Here is a 16,731-nt window from a genome sequence, read left to right as displayed (position 1 = left end):
GAAAGCACATCAGAAGTGCACCAGACTTCTCAACACAAACCCTCAAGATAAGAAGAGCTTAAAGTCTTTCAAGTCATGAAAAAAGACAACCTCCAACCCAGGCTAATGTACCCTACAAAATTATCTTTAAAAATTAATGGAGAAATAAGATACCTTCATGACAAAGAACAATAGAAGAAATTCTTGACCAAAAATCCAACACAAAAAAAGAGTACTGAAAGATATTCTAGAAATTTTTTAAAAGCTCAAAATTCCAAGAACAACATCAGAAATAAACCATCAGCCAGAGCAAACAAATAAACAAAGGGAAAAGCAAGAAACCAACAACATGAAAATAACTTGAAAAGATAAGCCAATACATATCAGTTATAACCATCAATGTAAATAGTCTCTCTCTCTCTCTCTCTTTTTTTTTTTTTTTTTTTTTTTTTTTTTTTGTACCAGGGATTGAACTCACAACCTTGCATTTGCCAAGGAGGCAGTCACATGGATGAGCTAAATCTCCAGCCCTAATGTAAATAGTCTCAATTCACCTATCAAAAGAAATGGATTGGCAGAGCAGATCAAGAAAAAAGAACCACCAATATGCTGTGCACAAGAAACACATTTAACTCAGGAAGAAACTCATAGATTGAAAGTCAAAGGATAGAAAGCAATATTTCATGGAACAAGAACCCAGAAAAAAGCAGGGGTAACTATCCTGTTGGCAGACAATGTGAACTTCAAACCAAAAGTTATTTAAAAAACACAAATAATTTTTCCCCTAACATACTTGCTAGGTGAAAAATTCAAGAGGAAGAGATAACAATTATAAATATATATGCACCAAATACAGAAGCACCCAACTATATCAATAGACAAATATTAATAGACATGAAAACAAACAAGCAATAACATCGATGTAATGGAGAGATCTTAACACCCCATTATCACAAAGAGATAGATCAACAAGACAAAAAATCAGCAATCAGGGCCGGGGATTTAGCTCAGCGGTGTAAGCACTCACCTGGCAAGCATGAAGTTGTGAGTTTGATTCCCCAATTAACCCCCCCCAAAATCAGGAAACACATAACAGAACTAAACCAATTATGTGAATAAATGGACTTAGTATACATTTATAGTGTTCCACCCAACAAAATCAGAATCCATATCCTTCTCAGCTGTCATGGGATGTTCCCTAAAATAGACCATATACTAGCCCACAGGGAATGTGTAAGTAAATGCAAAAGAATTAAAATTATCCCATGCATATTATGTGGTCATAGTGCAATGAAATTGTAAATTAATGGCAAAAGAAACCACACATACTCCATAAACACATAAAAACTAAGTAACACCCTTTTAAACAACTAATGTGTCACAGATGAAATTAAAAAATTAATATCTAAAATCAAATGAAAATGCACATAGAACATACCAGAACTTGTGAGAAAAACCACTTAAACAAGATTCAGAGTGTACAACAGATATTGTGAAAGGAAAAGAAACCACTGAAAAGGAAAGAACAACTAGAATGAGGGAAACAAGAAAAGTGAAGGGAAAAGAATATATATAATATATATGATGTGTGATATATATCCTATCATACATATTCTAATGTTATATATTCTATCATATATATTATATATATCATATGTATGTATTCTATCATTAGTTCATTGAAAAAATGGTATCATTGTTCAATTTCTTATATCTTTATAACCTGAGTGACTACTTTGAAGATAACAATACACAATATTTAACCATCATTAATCTCCAATTATCTTGTTTTGAAATTCTGTATTTCCATTATGTATAATCATTTTTTCCCAAAAAAAGCCTACAATTTGAAACAGAAGTATGGATAGTAAACAGAGAGAAATAACCAAATCCTGAAAACTCTAAGAAAGATTCACATTTATAACACAAGAAGAAAAGAAAGAGACAGGATTTGGGAAATACAAGAGATTAAAGAAGGCAAAAAGGATCAGACTTTTTTAAAAGTGTGCAGACTTTTAAGTATACCTCAATTTGGTTAACACAGAGCATATACAATCTATCTTTAACATGCACACATTACACACAGTTTAGAGTAGTCCTGTTTATCTGCACAGAGTATTTCTAAGATAACCAGACGATGCCTGAAATGATGAATAGAAGCAAGCCTGATGTACACTTTTTTTCTTTACACACACATTGCTACAAAGTTGAATTTATGTTTTGGTGCAATACTAGATTAACAATAAGAACTAGTAACAAAAATAGAACAACTATAATCTTGTCCTGAAATAAAATTGAATAAAATTGGACATGTTCAAGAAAATAATTCGTAATCAGAGCATTCCTCTCTGCTCAATGCATCTCTCTTCTAAATAACACCTATATTACTTTGTCCTGTGTGTACTCTTTTAGTATATAACTCAAATTGCATATAGTGCAATAAAACTTCTTGTAAGCCAAGATGCAAATGATGCAAAGTGAACTGAAAGTTAGAGCAAGATTTTACATAGAAATACTTTCTTCCACAGAAACGTGAATGTCTGTCTTAAATTAGGGAGATAGAAGAAAGGAAGTGGAGAGATGAACTAGAAATTGACTAACATTCCATCAACTTATTTGGGGGCTGTAATGTAATGGTACAAAGAGACCCTTATTAGTCCTACTTCTTTTAGCATTTTCTTTTCTTTTTTCTAGGTTTGCTAACTTTAGCAAATTATCCAATTTCTTCAGTTAGACACATACCACTGGGGTGTAGGAACTGTTTCCTACTCCAATTTTTACTGAGTAAGTCAGCTCTTAGGTTGTGTCTGCCAGGAATGCAAACGTGTTGAAGTCAAGACTGAATTACCCCTAGATGTTGAATGTGTATCAGTCACTTTAGGTTGTGTGTTTTGGTGATCAGCATCCATGCCCTCCTCTTCAGGTGGGATCACCTTGACTAATGAATTTACCTTCCTGCTTCTCTGTTTATTTGCTTCCGCAGGACTGTCCCACAGGTAGCGACATGACCTAAACTTGGTCAGTCAAATTTCCTGGCACTGGAATTTGACTTGAGAATAGCAACTGCCCAAAACAGTGGTAGATTTCTTTTCCCTACAATTGGTCACTCAGAAGAATGACTTTCTTAGCTCTGTCTGTTGCCTTTATGTGTTACAAACTTTCTTAGATTTCCATTTTAAGCATTTCTTTCTATTCTGATTACTATTCCAATAAAACTCCAAGTCTATCTCTCAAGTTACCTTGAATGTGTTTCATACAAAACCAAAATAACAACCAAAAATTGGCAGGCATCTTACATAGCAGCACATGGCACTAACAAATTATTCAGGCTGGTGAAAGCAAGAGCCAACATGAGGCATTAGGTAAATTTATAGAGTTAATCTTCAGCAGGCACATTTGATAACATCTCACAAGATTTTTTCTGCACACAGGATGCTTTGCAGGAGAAAACTAGACGTTCAGTAAATTTCTTTGTTCTTTTCAGTATTTTTCAATTTAAGAATGTTCTACCCTTACAACTGTTCTCTAGTTTCATGTTTATTGTCAGCATGGAGGTCACATTATTATTTACTTCAAAATACTTTTTTTTTATTCCAGTTCACACATTATCTGCATACTTACTGACAGTAGGCAGTTGGCCTTACCCAGAGTTAGCCAGAAAAAATACAAGGTCATATGTAATTTTAAATTTCATAGTAACCACAGATTTTAAAAGTAGAAATAATTATATTTAACACATTTTATTTAACCCTGTACATCTAATATTTCAACATGTAATCAATATAAAATTACTGAGATATTTTACATTATTTATATATACAAAGTCTTTGAAAGCCAGTGTGTATTTTACACTTAGAAACATCTCAAATCAGATGCAAATTTCTACCAAAAATACATGATAGATATCTAGACTTCATAAGTTTTACAGTTGAAACAGTCAATTTGCATATCCATGTTCAAAAATATTGTTTATCAAATTATTGTTTTTTAAATTTAAATTAACCAAAATAAAATGAATTTCTTCTATTGTACTAGCCACATTTCAGGTGCCCATTTCATGTATCTAACTAACTGCCCAGCATATGTTTAACCACAATTAGAAGAAATGTTCAAACATCTGTGAGTTCTCACTTGGAAGGTTCTAATGTTTTAAACAGGCCACAGTAACTTTCATTATTGAAGGAGACAAGGATTTCTACTTGAGGTATTAAGCTGGTTTGAATGTGTCCTCTAAAAGGTCATGCATTGGAATTTTAATCCTCAAGTACACTTGTTAAATGTATTTGGAAGTGGGACTTCTGACAAGTGAATCCATGGGTTCCAAGAATGGGTTCCCTGTGATGGACTGTGGCTTTCTAGAATCAAAGAGATCCAAACTAGCATGCTTGCTCTGTTAGATGCAAAGCCTGCCACCATACTTTAAGACAGCAAAAAGGTCCTCATCAAGGACACACAGATGCTGGCACTGTACTCTTGGACTTTCCAGTCTCCAGAACCTTGAGTTACATGAACTTCTTTATAAATGACCCACTCTTGGGTATCTTGTTATGGTAGCAGAAAATACAAGTGTGTTGAATCTCATTAAACTGTATCTCTATACTTTTCATCAAATTTGGAAAAATTTTGGCCATTATTTCTTCAATCATGTTTTCTCTCTCCTGATCCCTTCCCCAAGTACCCTCCAACCCACCCACGAAGCCCTCCTCTGCCATTCTAAGATCTCTTGCTCTATTCTTCTGCCATTTTTTTCATTTTCCCAATCTGGTTTATATTTAGAGTGGTTCCTGTTATAATATTTTTGAACACACATGCCTTTTTTAGGCAGTATCAAATCTGCTGTTAATACTATCCATGATGTTCTATATTTATACTTTCTTCTCCTTTCTTAAAGTTATGGAATATATTTATTATAGTTATTTTAGGCAACATATGGAGAGTATTTATCAATGCTCTTTTAGCATCTTTGTCTTCTATCATTCATGTCATTTCTGAGTCTCTTTTTACTGTATGATGTTTCTCTTGTACCTCCCTATACTTTGCATGAATGAAATTTCCTGACAAGTCCTGGACTTCAGAAATGCTATTCTACTATGTGCCTAAGCTTTGCTTGAATTATTTTGTTATTGTTAGCTTTTATATTCCTTCATGTGGTTAGTTAGTTGGTTGGTTGGTTGATTCATCGGTTGGGTTTGGGTATTTTTGCTTGTTGTTTTTCTGGAGTGCTAGAATCATTTTATCATTTTGGAATGATCACTTGGAATCATTTGATCATTTTGAAGCTTACTTTTTAAGCTTTTTTACAGTGCACCCAGAATAGCTTTCATTCTATACATAATTTGACTACTGAGGCAACACCCTCTGAGGACTCCACCTGTGCCCCCACATTAGGAAAGTTCCACGCTGGTTAGTGAAAACACAGAGGTTCCAGGCCCAGCAAGAGCTCTGAGAATTGATTCTCCTGCATCTCTCCAGCAGTTCTCAGCCTCAGTAGCTCCCTCACCAACACAGAAATTTATTTTCAGCCAAAGACTTGAAGGAGCCCTCTCCTCCTCTCCAGTCTTCTTGTACTCTTTCTCAATCTTAATCTGTAGGAACTGCCATAACGAAACACCAGAGTCTGGAAACTTACATAAAACAAGATTTTAGATCTCATAGTACAAGAAGCACTAGACTCTAGAAGGACTAGAAGTCCAAACTCAAGCACCAGCAGACACGGAGTCTGGTGAGACACTCTGGCTTATAAATTGTGCCTTTTCCCTGTGTGTTCACATGGCTAAAGGTTATAAACAAGCTCCTGGGGGCCTATTTGATGAAACCACTATCCCATCCCTGAGGTGCTGCCCTCATGATTTAATCCTCTCCCACTACTGTTTTCTTGGGGATTAGGATAGGACGACACTGTATGAATGGGTGAGAGGCAAACAATTCAGTCCACAGTTCAAGACCTCAGCCCCTGACTGGGTCCTACCCTGGGAGGCAGTGAGCCAGGGCACTGGTTTCCCTTCTGTTAGGAATCCCTGCCTGTGCCGGCCATTGCCCAGGGTCAAAAATTGTTGTTTTCTATACTTTGTCCAGTTTTCTACGTGTTTAAGGGCAGATGGCAAATCTAGTTCCTGTTATGCTATTGTACCAAAAGATATAAAAACTCAATTGCTGTTCATTTAATAAGTATTGATTGAATTCCTGCTGTGTATGAGAAATGGCGCAGAGCGCCAGGCATGGACTATTGAACTAAAAGATATACAGTCTCTGCCCTCGTGGTTACCACAGTCCAACAAGGACAAACGATAATTAAGTGATTGTTCAAGGAAAAATGTAATATAAATCATGAAAAGTGATAGAAGAGCGAGCAGGGAGCTATGAAAGCATATAACAAGAAGACCTAATTTAGTCTGGGAAAGCAAGAAAAATTTCCCCAAACAAAGGCCATTTTAACCAGTACTTGAAGAATAAGGACAATTTCTTCTCTGTGTTCTGAAGGCTGGGAAGATTGCTAAAGACCAAGGATGACACAGAATCACTGGGATCATGGAGTCCAGCTCTTAAATTTCCCAATGAGCTCAGAAAGTTTGTGAAACGTGCTTGTGGCACACCAGAGACTGAAAGCAGGGCTTCTTACCTTTAGATCCAGCATTCCATTCATTCCGCCACATTGCTAAGCAAATGCAGAGAACACTAAAGCATGTTCTCTAATGATACTTGCCATTTGTGCGCTATGATATATTATCAGTAATATATAACTGTACAATTTATTCTGATTTTAAAGCAAAATGGAAAAATATTATTCAAGATATATGGTTAAATGCCAATATATTTTTCAAAGTATATGTTGTAAAGTGTGAAAAAAAAACTAATAAGGAGCACGAAACACATTTAGTACACTGAAGCTGGAACAGCATCATAATGGCCTGGAAGTGTTAATGCAGCTCCCTAAGTGGCTAAATTACACCCGGGAGACCCTTGTTCAGCAGTGTAAGCTGTTAGTACTTTCAGACATCTTGGAAAACGCACCCATTGCCCCATTTCAAGCCTAATTGGCATAATAAATGTCAATTAAAGCTCCTTTAAGGTTTTAAATTGCAAAACTCAACTGAAACTATATGTATGTAGACTTAAACAAAAGAGACTTCTGAGCAAGAAGTCTCCCCTGAAAGAGATACATGAATACACACAGGAAACTTGCAGTTACATAGTCAGGAAATTTTCCCCAGCTTTCCAAAATGTATCCTTAAACAACAACTTTAAACTGTTGTGTGTCTGCTATGTCAGTAAGAACTTTCGTTTTCTTCCAACAATCACATAGAAAGTATCAACTGCATGCGGAGACTGGAAAGACAGTTGTGACACAGTAGATCCACACAGCCCCCAGCCCCCCCACATGGAGGGATCCTCTACACTGAAATGCCCTTCCTGTCCTTGATCCTATGTCTACACATGACTCCTTTCTTTGTTTTTAATTATGAAGCTTAAATGATAATTATTCATCAAGTGTAAATATAAAGTAGGGTCTTGGTTAACTTCTGAACTTGGCAAAAAAAAAAAAAAATTTACATCTCATGTATATAGTTCACTCATGTGTATCCAAAAAGTCCATCTTAGTTTAACAAGAAGCCCAAGCTGCCAGTTCATTGAAATCATCTTCCTCTTCTTTCCTTTTGGAAGATGCTGGAATATAAAAGTGATGAAAATTAGTCACTGAAATTATTCACATTTTCAGCACATAAAACAGGACGAATCATGTATAAAAATGTGTTCACTTATGAAATCAAAATATAAAGAAGGGCATAATGGGATGAGCCCGTCTATTGCTTGAGCACTCGTACATTGAGTACTATGAGAACTCGTACAGTGGGTTTGCATATCAGACCTGCACGGGACCGGTGTGCGCTGGGCTTTCTATCTGGCTGTGCTGGGAGAGAAGACGAAGGCACGGTCGGAAGCCGGATGTTTGTCATCTTCTTATTTAATTCCTCCTGCTCCAATTCTTCAAGTTCTGCCATCAGCTCATCCTGAGCGTAGGAGAAAGGAAGAATTAGACAGTTAATGTTTCAAGAAGTTGGTTTCCTTAAACACAATAACAAGAACATCTGCTACTCAATTGATATGTGAGAACCTAGTGAAATGGAATATTTATTTTGAAACTAAGTCTTTTTTGCAACACTGAGCAATGATTAAAAAGTGAATATTTTTGGTTGTGCAAATTTGTTGTAGTTAATCTTATAATACTTCAGCAAACAGCCATTCAAGTAATTTGTTCTAGTTGAATGTGTAATCTCTTCAGTTTCTGGAGAATTCACACCTTGCCTGTCATTTTTCCAATATGTTCTTTTCTCCTGTTAACAATCTGTGAAACTTTAATTAAAGAAAATAAATATTTTTACTTGGGCTAATGTTGAAAAAACAAACATAGCAAGACCATAAGGCATAGAAACTAGAATCAAAGGTACTTTGTCTCCTTTGTCAAACTATTGAAGTCAGTATAAATCATGCATGCATTTGGGCAATAAAACTTCAATTTCGTGTAGATATAATGTATTTTCTCTATTAAAAATGATCCTGGTGAGTTGAGTTTATTTTAAAATGATTATTTGCCCAATAAAACACAGAAAGGTAATACCAGTTTAAGATCTTCAGGATGTAGGTCACCTTAGATGACCTGAACTAGTTCATATAGACCTGCCTCTAAGTCCTCAAGTGGAGACCAACTCCCTCCAGGAGTCAAAACTAAATTTGTCATCACAGGTTTCTGTGGTTGACATGCTGAGAAAGGTCAGAGTGAGAAATGAATAAACACTTACATTCTATCAAGTAAACACTTCATTCATTCAGTCATAACAAATTTATTAAGATCCCTATCCTGGGAAGGTTTTGAACTCATCACTGAGGGTGCAGCATTGAATCAATACTCTCCATATTCAATCAGCTAATGCTTGAATTTGGGACTAAAGGCATATAAACAAATATATTAAAGGGAGAATTATAACACCATGGAGCAAGACAGAATATATTTAAGTCACCCACTCATTGATCAAGTCAGTGAGTATCAACTTTGCAACATTACCTGATTATCTGACTTCTATTTAATCAGTCACGTGAAATGAAAATAAAGTATGAAGGTGCATGGTCTCAGTGAAATAGCATAGACAGAATAAGTATGTGTTTTGTAGTTTCCACAAGTTATATAAACAAAATAATAGGATAAATTTTCTGATGTTCTATTTCTGCTCACAAAACAATTAGGAAGAAATATACAAACCATATTAATGGCAGAATAAGGTATCCTATGTTGAACGCTTGACCAGAATTTCCAATATAGTGTTTGATATTTATCAACAGCACCAGAAAGATACTGATTTTTCTTTGCACATATGACAACAGAGTAGTCATCTCCATCATTTTTGGCTTTTGGATACCAAACACTTATTCAATCATCATAACAGAGTTGCAGAACTTAAGAACTTTTAAAGATAATCCAATGATCCAATTGTCTCTAGTTTATAGGCGATAAAACTAAGTCAGAAAACTAAACGGACTTCTTTTTGAGTTTTTACTAACTGGTAAAATTCGGATGTCTTCGTCTTTCCAGGCCCTTCCCACCATATCATAATGCCCTCATTGGATGCGTTATAGTCTACACCAAAGGCTGGCAAAGTTTTTCTATGAATGGCCAGAAAGTCACATTTTAGGCTTCAGAGGTCAAATATGTTCCTCTGTCACGTGGTCTTTATTTTTGTTCTCTACACTTTAAAATGGTGAAAATCATTGTCATCTCTCACTGTAGAATGATTTGAACTACAAGCCCTCTTTTGCCAAACCCCAAACCTTTTATTTTATTTTTTGTCTTTTGGGGATAGGATCTCACTAGGCAGTTTAGGCTGCCTTGAATTCACTTTGTAGCCCAGGCTGACCTTGAATTCACAGTGTTCCTCCTGCCTCAGCCTGCAGAGTGCTGGAATTATAGGTATACACTACCATGCCCAGTCTCCAATCCATTTTTAAAAGTTGTGAACAATAAATTCTCATCTTCTAGGATTCCAAGGGAACACGTATTTACTTCTTAGATATATAATAAGAGCAGAAAGTTCGATTCTTCTCTATGCTACTCCAACATTGGGAAAGGCTTCTAAATGTGTCCTAATGCTACTTGTGTAAGCTTTGAGCAGAACAATTGAAATTCACAGTGTAGACGCCATCATTATAATTACAGAGTGTATTATCAGACTTGATTAATCTAAACGGAATGTGTGTTAATAATGCCACTCCACATTTGTTCTGTTTCATAGCCTGAGTCATAAACAGAGGCAGCCTAACCTCTAATTTTAAAGCTATATAGCGCGGTACGTCTGTTCTTTGCAGATGGACACAGTCTGCTTTGTTTGCCCAGATGTGCTAGCATGTGACTCCTTATAATGGGGTTATTTAGGCTCCCACCATTAAGTCACTAACTTTAATCACATGCTGCTTTTCCTTTAATAGCCGAAAACTTAATTAGGAGGCTGTTTGCCAAACTATATTAATCTTTCTTTTAAATCAGAGCTACTAACATTTCATTTCCCTCCTAAGAGAAGCACATTTCCAACAACTAACATTTATTCTCTAGGTAATAAAGGAAACCGACAACTGTATTATAGGAAGCTATGCTTTATGACAGCCACAGTACCACCCTGTTTATATTGTTACCCACCTCATCAAAGCCATCGCCAAATCCAACCCTTTGAGAAAATGCTTCTGAGATTTCTTGGGCAATATCCTGTTGTTCTGTGATATCTTGCATCAAATCATCAATTTTGTTCAGATCCCTGGGAAATAATATTATGTTGAAACATTTCAGGATTTCAGCTTACAATAGTGAATTTAGAAAAATGAGTCAATGTAAACTCCAATAATTTAAGTAGTGTAAGAAAAAAACCCTGGTGATAATACTTTAAAAATAATTTGCATTAAAAATTAATAATCCCATAGATCCACATTTTTTTTAAAAGACAGGGTCTCACCATGCAGTTCAAGCTGGCTTTGAACTCACTATGTATCCCAGGCTGGCCTAATTCATGGTGATCCTCCTGTCTCAGCCTTCTACAAGCTGGGACAGATGTGCACTGCCACGCATGGCAATTGCATATTAAATACCAATAAGTAGCCATTATTGTTGAGAGTCAATAGAAATCAAATTATTTTATAACTAACAATATTTATAGAACCATTTTGAAAATTTGGCATGGCATATATAAAATTTAAATGTGCTGCTGTGTATTTCCTCTGGGAAACATGGTACCAAAGACCACCATGATCAACACAAGTATGGCAGCTTTCAGTAGCCACTCTGAAAGCAGGCCTTTAGAAATGTTAAACTCTGGAACTAGAGATCTATTTCTCTAAGAGCTAGCGAGCCTGAGGTTCTTGGTTCCCTGTGGGTCTCCAACAGTGGTGTGATGTCCTGAGAGGTTACTACAGAGAGCAGGATCAGGTCCCCTAATTCTCAGAAGAATCAGTGACCACAGCACAGTGATCCAAGCAGCCACACAACAGACAGCTACTTCAACAACGATTCCTGGTGCCTGAGACCCTCTGGCACCATCAGGATGTTGGTGTCTGAAAGCCATGTTCTGAGCTGTTTCTATAACTCTGTGCCTTGAATCATTCCCCCAACTCTGCAAGTAAGCCAGAGTCATGCGATAGGAGAAAAGTACCAGCTTCCCTTATTACTAAGTAACCTAAACACTGAAACTTTGAGTCCCAGTGGAACTAATCTTTTTGTTTCTCAGGCTCTGTTTACTATAAAAGCCACATACTTCAACACATTTTTATATAGTAATCAAGAAGAATACTTACACCACTCTGCTACCACCAGGTGCCTCCAACTTTTACTATTATATGTACAGCGATTGTATTAATTAAAAAGAATAAGAGAAACGTATGGCTAACGTCTGGAGCTGGGAGTGAATTTTCCTCAGAAGGGGTGCAATGGTATGAGGGTGGTGACCTACCTAGGAAGGAAGGCCAACACTGTGGCACATTTCAACCCCTGGGTTACAGCAGAGATAGAGGATTTTGAGTCTGATGATGAACCTAATTGCCTTCTCTAAAATTGCCAAAATGGTGGCTTTTGTTAATCAATTATCAAGGAAAAAATATTGGTAAGGTTATTTTCATCATCCTAGCCTCTCTCTTTTTTCATCTTTTCCCAACCTATGAAAAGTGGTCTGCACCCTTCAGTCTCTCACGGCTTTTTGGCAGTCCTGGCCCACATTCCACTATCATTTCTGATATCAAGAAAGGATCGGGTCCCAGGCATTTTCATCTACACCATGGTCACCACAGACATGGATACCGAGCAGAGAGATTTTGTAACAGGAACTCTGCTCAGTTTATTCTGTCTAGTATCTCATGAAACTTCACAGCAACCACACAAAGTAGTATTATTATCACCAATGTACACATAAGGAAATTAGATCACAGTGAGGCAAAGTAATCTGACCAATGAATAATCAGCTATAGAGCGGGGAACATTAACTACACAGTTTGATCCCTGAACTGTAGAAAGTGGATCCTGATAACTATTTCTGGGTCGGTGGCTCTCAGTCATGGGATAGAATCAGAATCACTTGGTAATTTGGTTAAAAATGACAAAGCCAAAACTATCCTAGTTCAAAGAGTCAACTTCATTCTCTTCATCGGTTCTTTATTGGGACAATTCTGATTCCCATCAAAGTTTTGGCAACCACTTTCCTACAGTGCTAACATCCTCACCAAGGTTGGTAATGAAGACTTTTTAGAGTTATAAAGTTAAAGCATGCTGAGGTGAAGTTTCAGACTGTCACGAGGAAACTGAGAAACATTGCAAATTCTATTTTCCATGGGTGTTTTTTGTTTATGTGTTGTCAGTGCAACCTCCAACTTTCCCAAGAAAGCATTGCATTTGATAAATCAAAAAGCTTCAGATGACTGAGCCCATTCCACCAAAATTCATCGGTAATTGCAAAGGCCTTTCCAATGCTGAGGATATTTCTATGGAAGGGTTACCAATGTCACTCACATGTTTTCATGAACCGCTCTCATCACTTTTGCTGCAAGGCCCATGTTCCTTAGCACCTCGGTGTTGGTGTGAGCATTTTCCAGGGCTTCTCTCTGGAACTCAATGGTGGAAAGGGTCCCATCGATCTGAGACAGCTGCTTCTCAAACCTCTTCTTCCTTTTTAGTGCCTGCAATGCAGCTGCAGAAGGAAGAGGCCACATGTGTAAGGGAAGAGATTGAGACACCCAAGAGATATTGGTTCAGAGCAACCACAGACTCAAAACTGCTGATATCTAAAGACAGAGAGGATACCAGATAACTCTGAGACACAGGTGACACCTGTCCTTTCAATCACTACACTATCACACCCTTAAACTTTTTTTTTATTCTTCTAAAGATCTGGTAAGTGTAAGGATAAGAAGCGATTTTGCCCACTCCAAAAAAATGTGTCACAAAAATGTTTCTCTCAATACTGGATTTTACAAAAAGGATCAGTAAACTGTGAGTAAACATCATGCGATATAAACATAAGTCTTTAAAGAAGGAAAAGAGCCTGATAGGTGTTGCCTTTACTCTTATTTACTGAAAGGCAAGTTCACTGAGACTTAGAGAAAGAAAGTGACTTGCTTGCTAGTGGTGGCTGAAACCAAAACCTAGAAATTTGAGCCACATGACTTGATCTAAAATAATTATGAGCAGACTATTAAGGTCACACCAATACCATGAATGTTCATGAAATCTATGCAGCTAGAGTCACATTCAGGATCAAATGGCATACTGATGAGGGAAAAAAAAAAAAAACCACTGTTTTTAAAGAAGCCTCCCATTTACCCCCCACCCGTTTCATTCTGAAACTTCAAAACTGAGCCCTCCTGACTCTGGCTCCTTGGAAGACACACACACACACACACACACACACACACACAGCTCTAATGTCCATTCTATCCAACATAGAAAAGTGTAAGAAAAAAGCAGCCAAAGAATATTCATACACAGACAAGAGTTCACTAAAGGGACACAAGAGGCCAAGCCGGGGGCTGGGGATTTAGCTCAGCGGCATAAGCGCCTGCCTTGCAAGCAGGCAGTCATGAGTTCGATTCCCAGTACCAATAAAAAGGAAAACGACAAAAAAAAAAAAAAAAAAAAAAAAAGAGGCCAAGCCCGAAAGATTAACACCCTCAACACACCAAGCTCCCAGCTGCCATGTGCTCTTGTTGCTGGCCCACTCTCACTCTGTAGAGTGCATCTTGTCTTTTCTCTTTCAAAAGAATCAGTTTTGATATTATGCTTAGGTGTTCTGCTCAGTACTTTGTTAGGACATCAAGGACCTAGGCAAGACACCAAACCTGGAAACATTATAGCAGGGATTTCTCGAGGCTCATCTATTTACCTACAAATATCTCAAATGCATCATTCTTTATAGCAGAGTAGTACTCCATTGTGTGTAATAAATATCATACCTTCTCTATCCATTCATCTGTGAATGGTCATATAGGCTGATACCAAGATATAGCTATTATAAGTTGGGCTTTTATAAACATAAGTATGCATGTCACTGTAACAGGATGACTTTAACTCCTAGGAAGACATCTAGAAAGAGAATAGCTGGATCAAGAGGAATTTGTTTTTTAATAATCTACATGCTGATCTCCACAGTGCTTGTACTAGTTTACATTCCCATCAACAATGTAGAAGGATTCCTTTTTCCCACAGCCTCACCAGCATTTGTTATTATTTGATTTATTGATGATAGCCATTCTTTCTGGAGTATGATGGCATCTAAATGTTGTGAAATAAACCCACACACAACCTTAAATATTGCATGGTTTCTCTTACATGAGAAACCCCAAATATAAATAAAATAAAAGATACATAATAGTAATAATAGGAAGTAGAGAGACTGTTCTCAAATGGGATGGGAAACAAGAGATGGAAGGGAAAAGAAAGAGAGAGAAAAAGAATGGAAAAAATCAAAAGAATGGAAACACAGCTTTTGCAAATAAGAAGAGGACCAAGAGTTGGAAGGAGCAGAGTGGAATGGAAAGGGTAGAGGACGGGAAAAAATTAAGTTGTGTTATTGAGTTATATACCAACTCCACATGTTAAATGTAATAAATACATACTGCAAACATGTACTCATAAAAACAAAGTCCAAATCTACTCTTTAAAAAAGAAAGAGAGATCTCTGAGTGGAGACTTCTACCTCTGAGTTGGTCAATTTCTTGTTACCCCAACAGAACATTATTGAGGTAGAAGACTATTTACGCCAGTGCTTCTTTCACTGATCTGGGAAGACACACAGCCATAACATTTTTTTGGTGAATTTTGTAAGTTTTCAGTACAGCACTTTTATCTCCCCCTCCGGGTACACAAAGATCAGCTACCATCATGAAAGACACAGTAGCTATCCAGACCAGCAAGTTCATGAGCAACTGACTACTTCAGAAAAACACTCAAGAAGACAACAGGAATTTGGGCAAAATTAGCCTAAATATTTAATATCACATCAGATGTTATCTTTGTGTTTCACTTTAGGACACATTTTGGTGATGGCAAAACAACCGGCTTTAGAATGATTTATGAATAATGGGATTATACAAAAAAAAAAGAATCCAAACATAGATAAGACATGGTCTGCATAAGGAAAATATCTCAAGAAAACAGTGAAAGGCACGGAAGTACCAAATGAAAAAATATAAGGGGGCTGCAAATGCCACTGTTAGTTCTAGCAAAAAAAGCAGAAGGAATAAAGATTCTGCCATAAACTTTATCTGTGCTGATTATGTGAATTTTTCATGAGATGATTAATAAACTGCAAATTTTTTAAAAAATCAGTATGCAATATTATTCTCTGTCTCATTTTACCTTTTCACTTTAAATTCCACTTTGTTTTACATTAATGTTTTGACCTTCTTTTGGTTACAGGTTGCCTATGGCAATTTTTACCTAAACCTTAAATTCAAAATAATTATTTTCATTTTTAGGATGCCTATTACAAAAAGCATATACTTGGATATTTAGTTTGTTTAAAAGTGTATAACCATCTTATATAATCTCAATGTTTCAGGGTAAATTTTAACTCAGTTACAATAGTGTACAGGTATGTTATCAAACTGGTCTTTTTACCATTATCTTCTGTGTGCATTTTGTTTATTACACTTTATATCCTCTTTGTTTTCAGGTCTTCATGTAGACTGATCAAATATCTGTTCATATTTTCCCTTTGTTTATAATTTGATATACTTAATTTATTATCTTCATACACTTATATTTAGAATATACACAACTAATAGAACAAGTTTTCTAACCTGTTGAAAAATTAATCAGTATCATTTACTCTTTCCAAACAAGATTCCTTCTTTCCAAATCCAGCAATGTTTAAAATAATCTGTAATTTGATTAATTCCAGATGCTTACCTATTATTTTGCTATCCTTTCAATTTTTAGGAGACTATTTCTCAGCTTGGTTCACAGTTACAATTGTTATTATTTTGTTATTACAAATTCTTAAATTTTACATCGTACTCTTTCTTTCTTAGATTGCTTTTTAAATTTTACTGGAATGAATATTATTTTTTTCAGGAGAATATTTTCAGGACACAGACAGAAATTTACAGAGGTGCATACATATTAATTGTCTGAATACCCCTAAAGAGTCTTCATTTTGTTCCAAATTTGAGTGATATTTCATATTTTTAAAGAATTCTGGGTTCAGAATATATTGAAATTTTAAAAACCAG

At 36.2% G+C, this 16,731-nt stretch overlaps 1 protein-coding gene across 1 annotated transcript in view; it reads right to left on the bottom strand.

Moving 5' to 3' along the window:
- Window positions 1-3,500: 3,500 nt before the first annotated feature.
- Window positions 3,501-16,731, bottom strand: part of Chmp4c (charged multivesicular body protein 4C) — a 30,992-nt gene continuing 17,761 nt past the window's right edge. The window contains exons 2-5 of the mRNA XM_003479904.4: window positions 13,013-13,190; window positions 10,664-10,778; window positions 7,847-7,988; window positions 3,501-7,644 (exon numbers count right to left, since the gene is read on the bottom strand). Of these exons, the coding sequence (XP_003479952.1) occupies window positions 7,580-7,644; window positions 7,847-7,988; window positions 10,664-10,778; window positions 13,013-13,190 (500 nt within the window). The 3' untranslated portion in view covers window positions 3,501-7,579. The remainder of the gene's footprint in view (window positions 7,645-7,846; window positions 7,989-10,663; window positions 10,779-13,012; window positions 13,191-16,731) is intronic.

This window comes from Cavia porcellus, unplaced genomic scaffold (genome assembly GCF_034190915.1).
Source record: "Cavia porcellus strain 051 isolate PalLab524CR breed Dunkin Hartley unplaced genomic scaffold, mCavPor4.1 scaffold_10, whole genome shotgun sequence".
NCBI classification, from domain to species: domain Eukaryota; kingdom Metazoa; phylum Chordata; class Mammalia; order Rodentia; family Caviidae; genus Cavia; species Cavia porcellus.
This window is presented reverse-complemented; position numbering and strand designations above follow the sequence as displayed.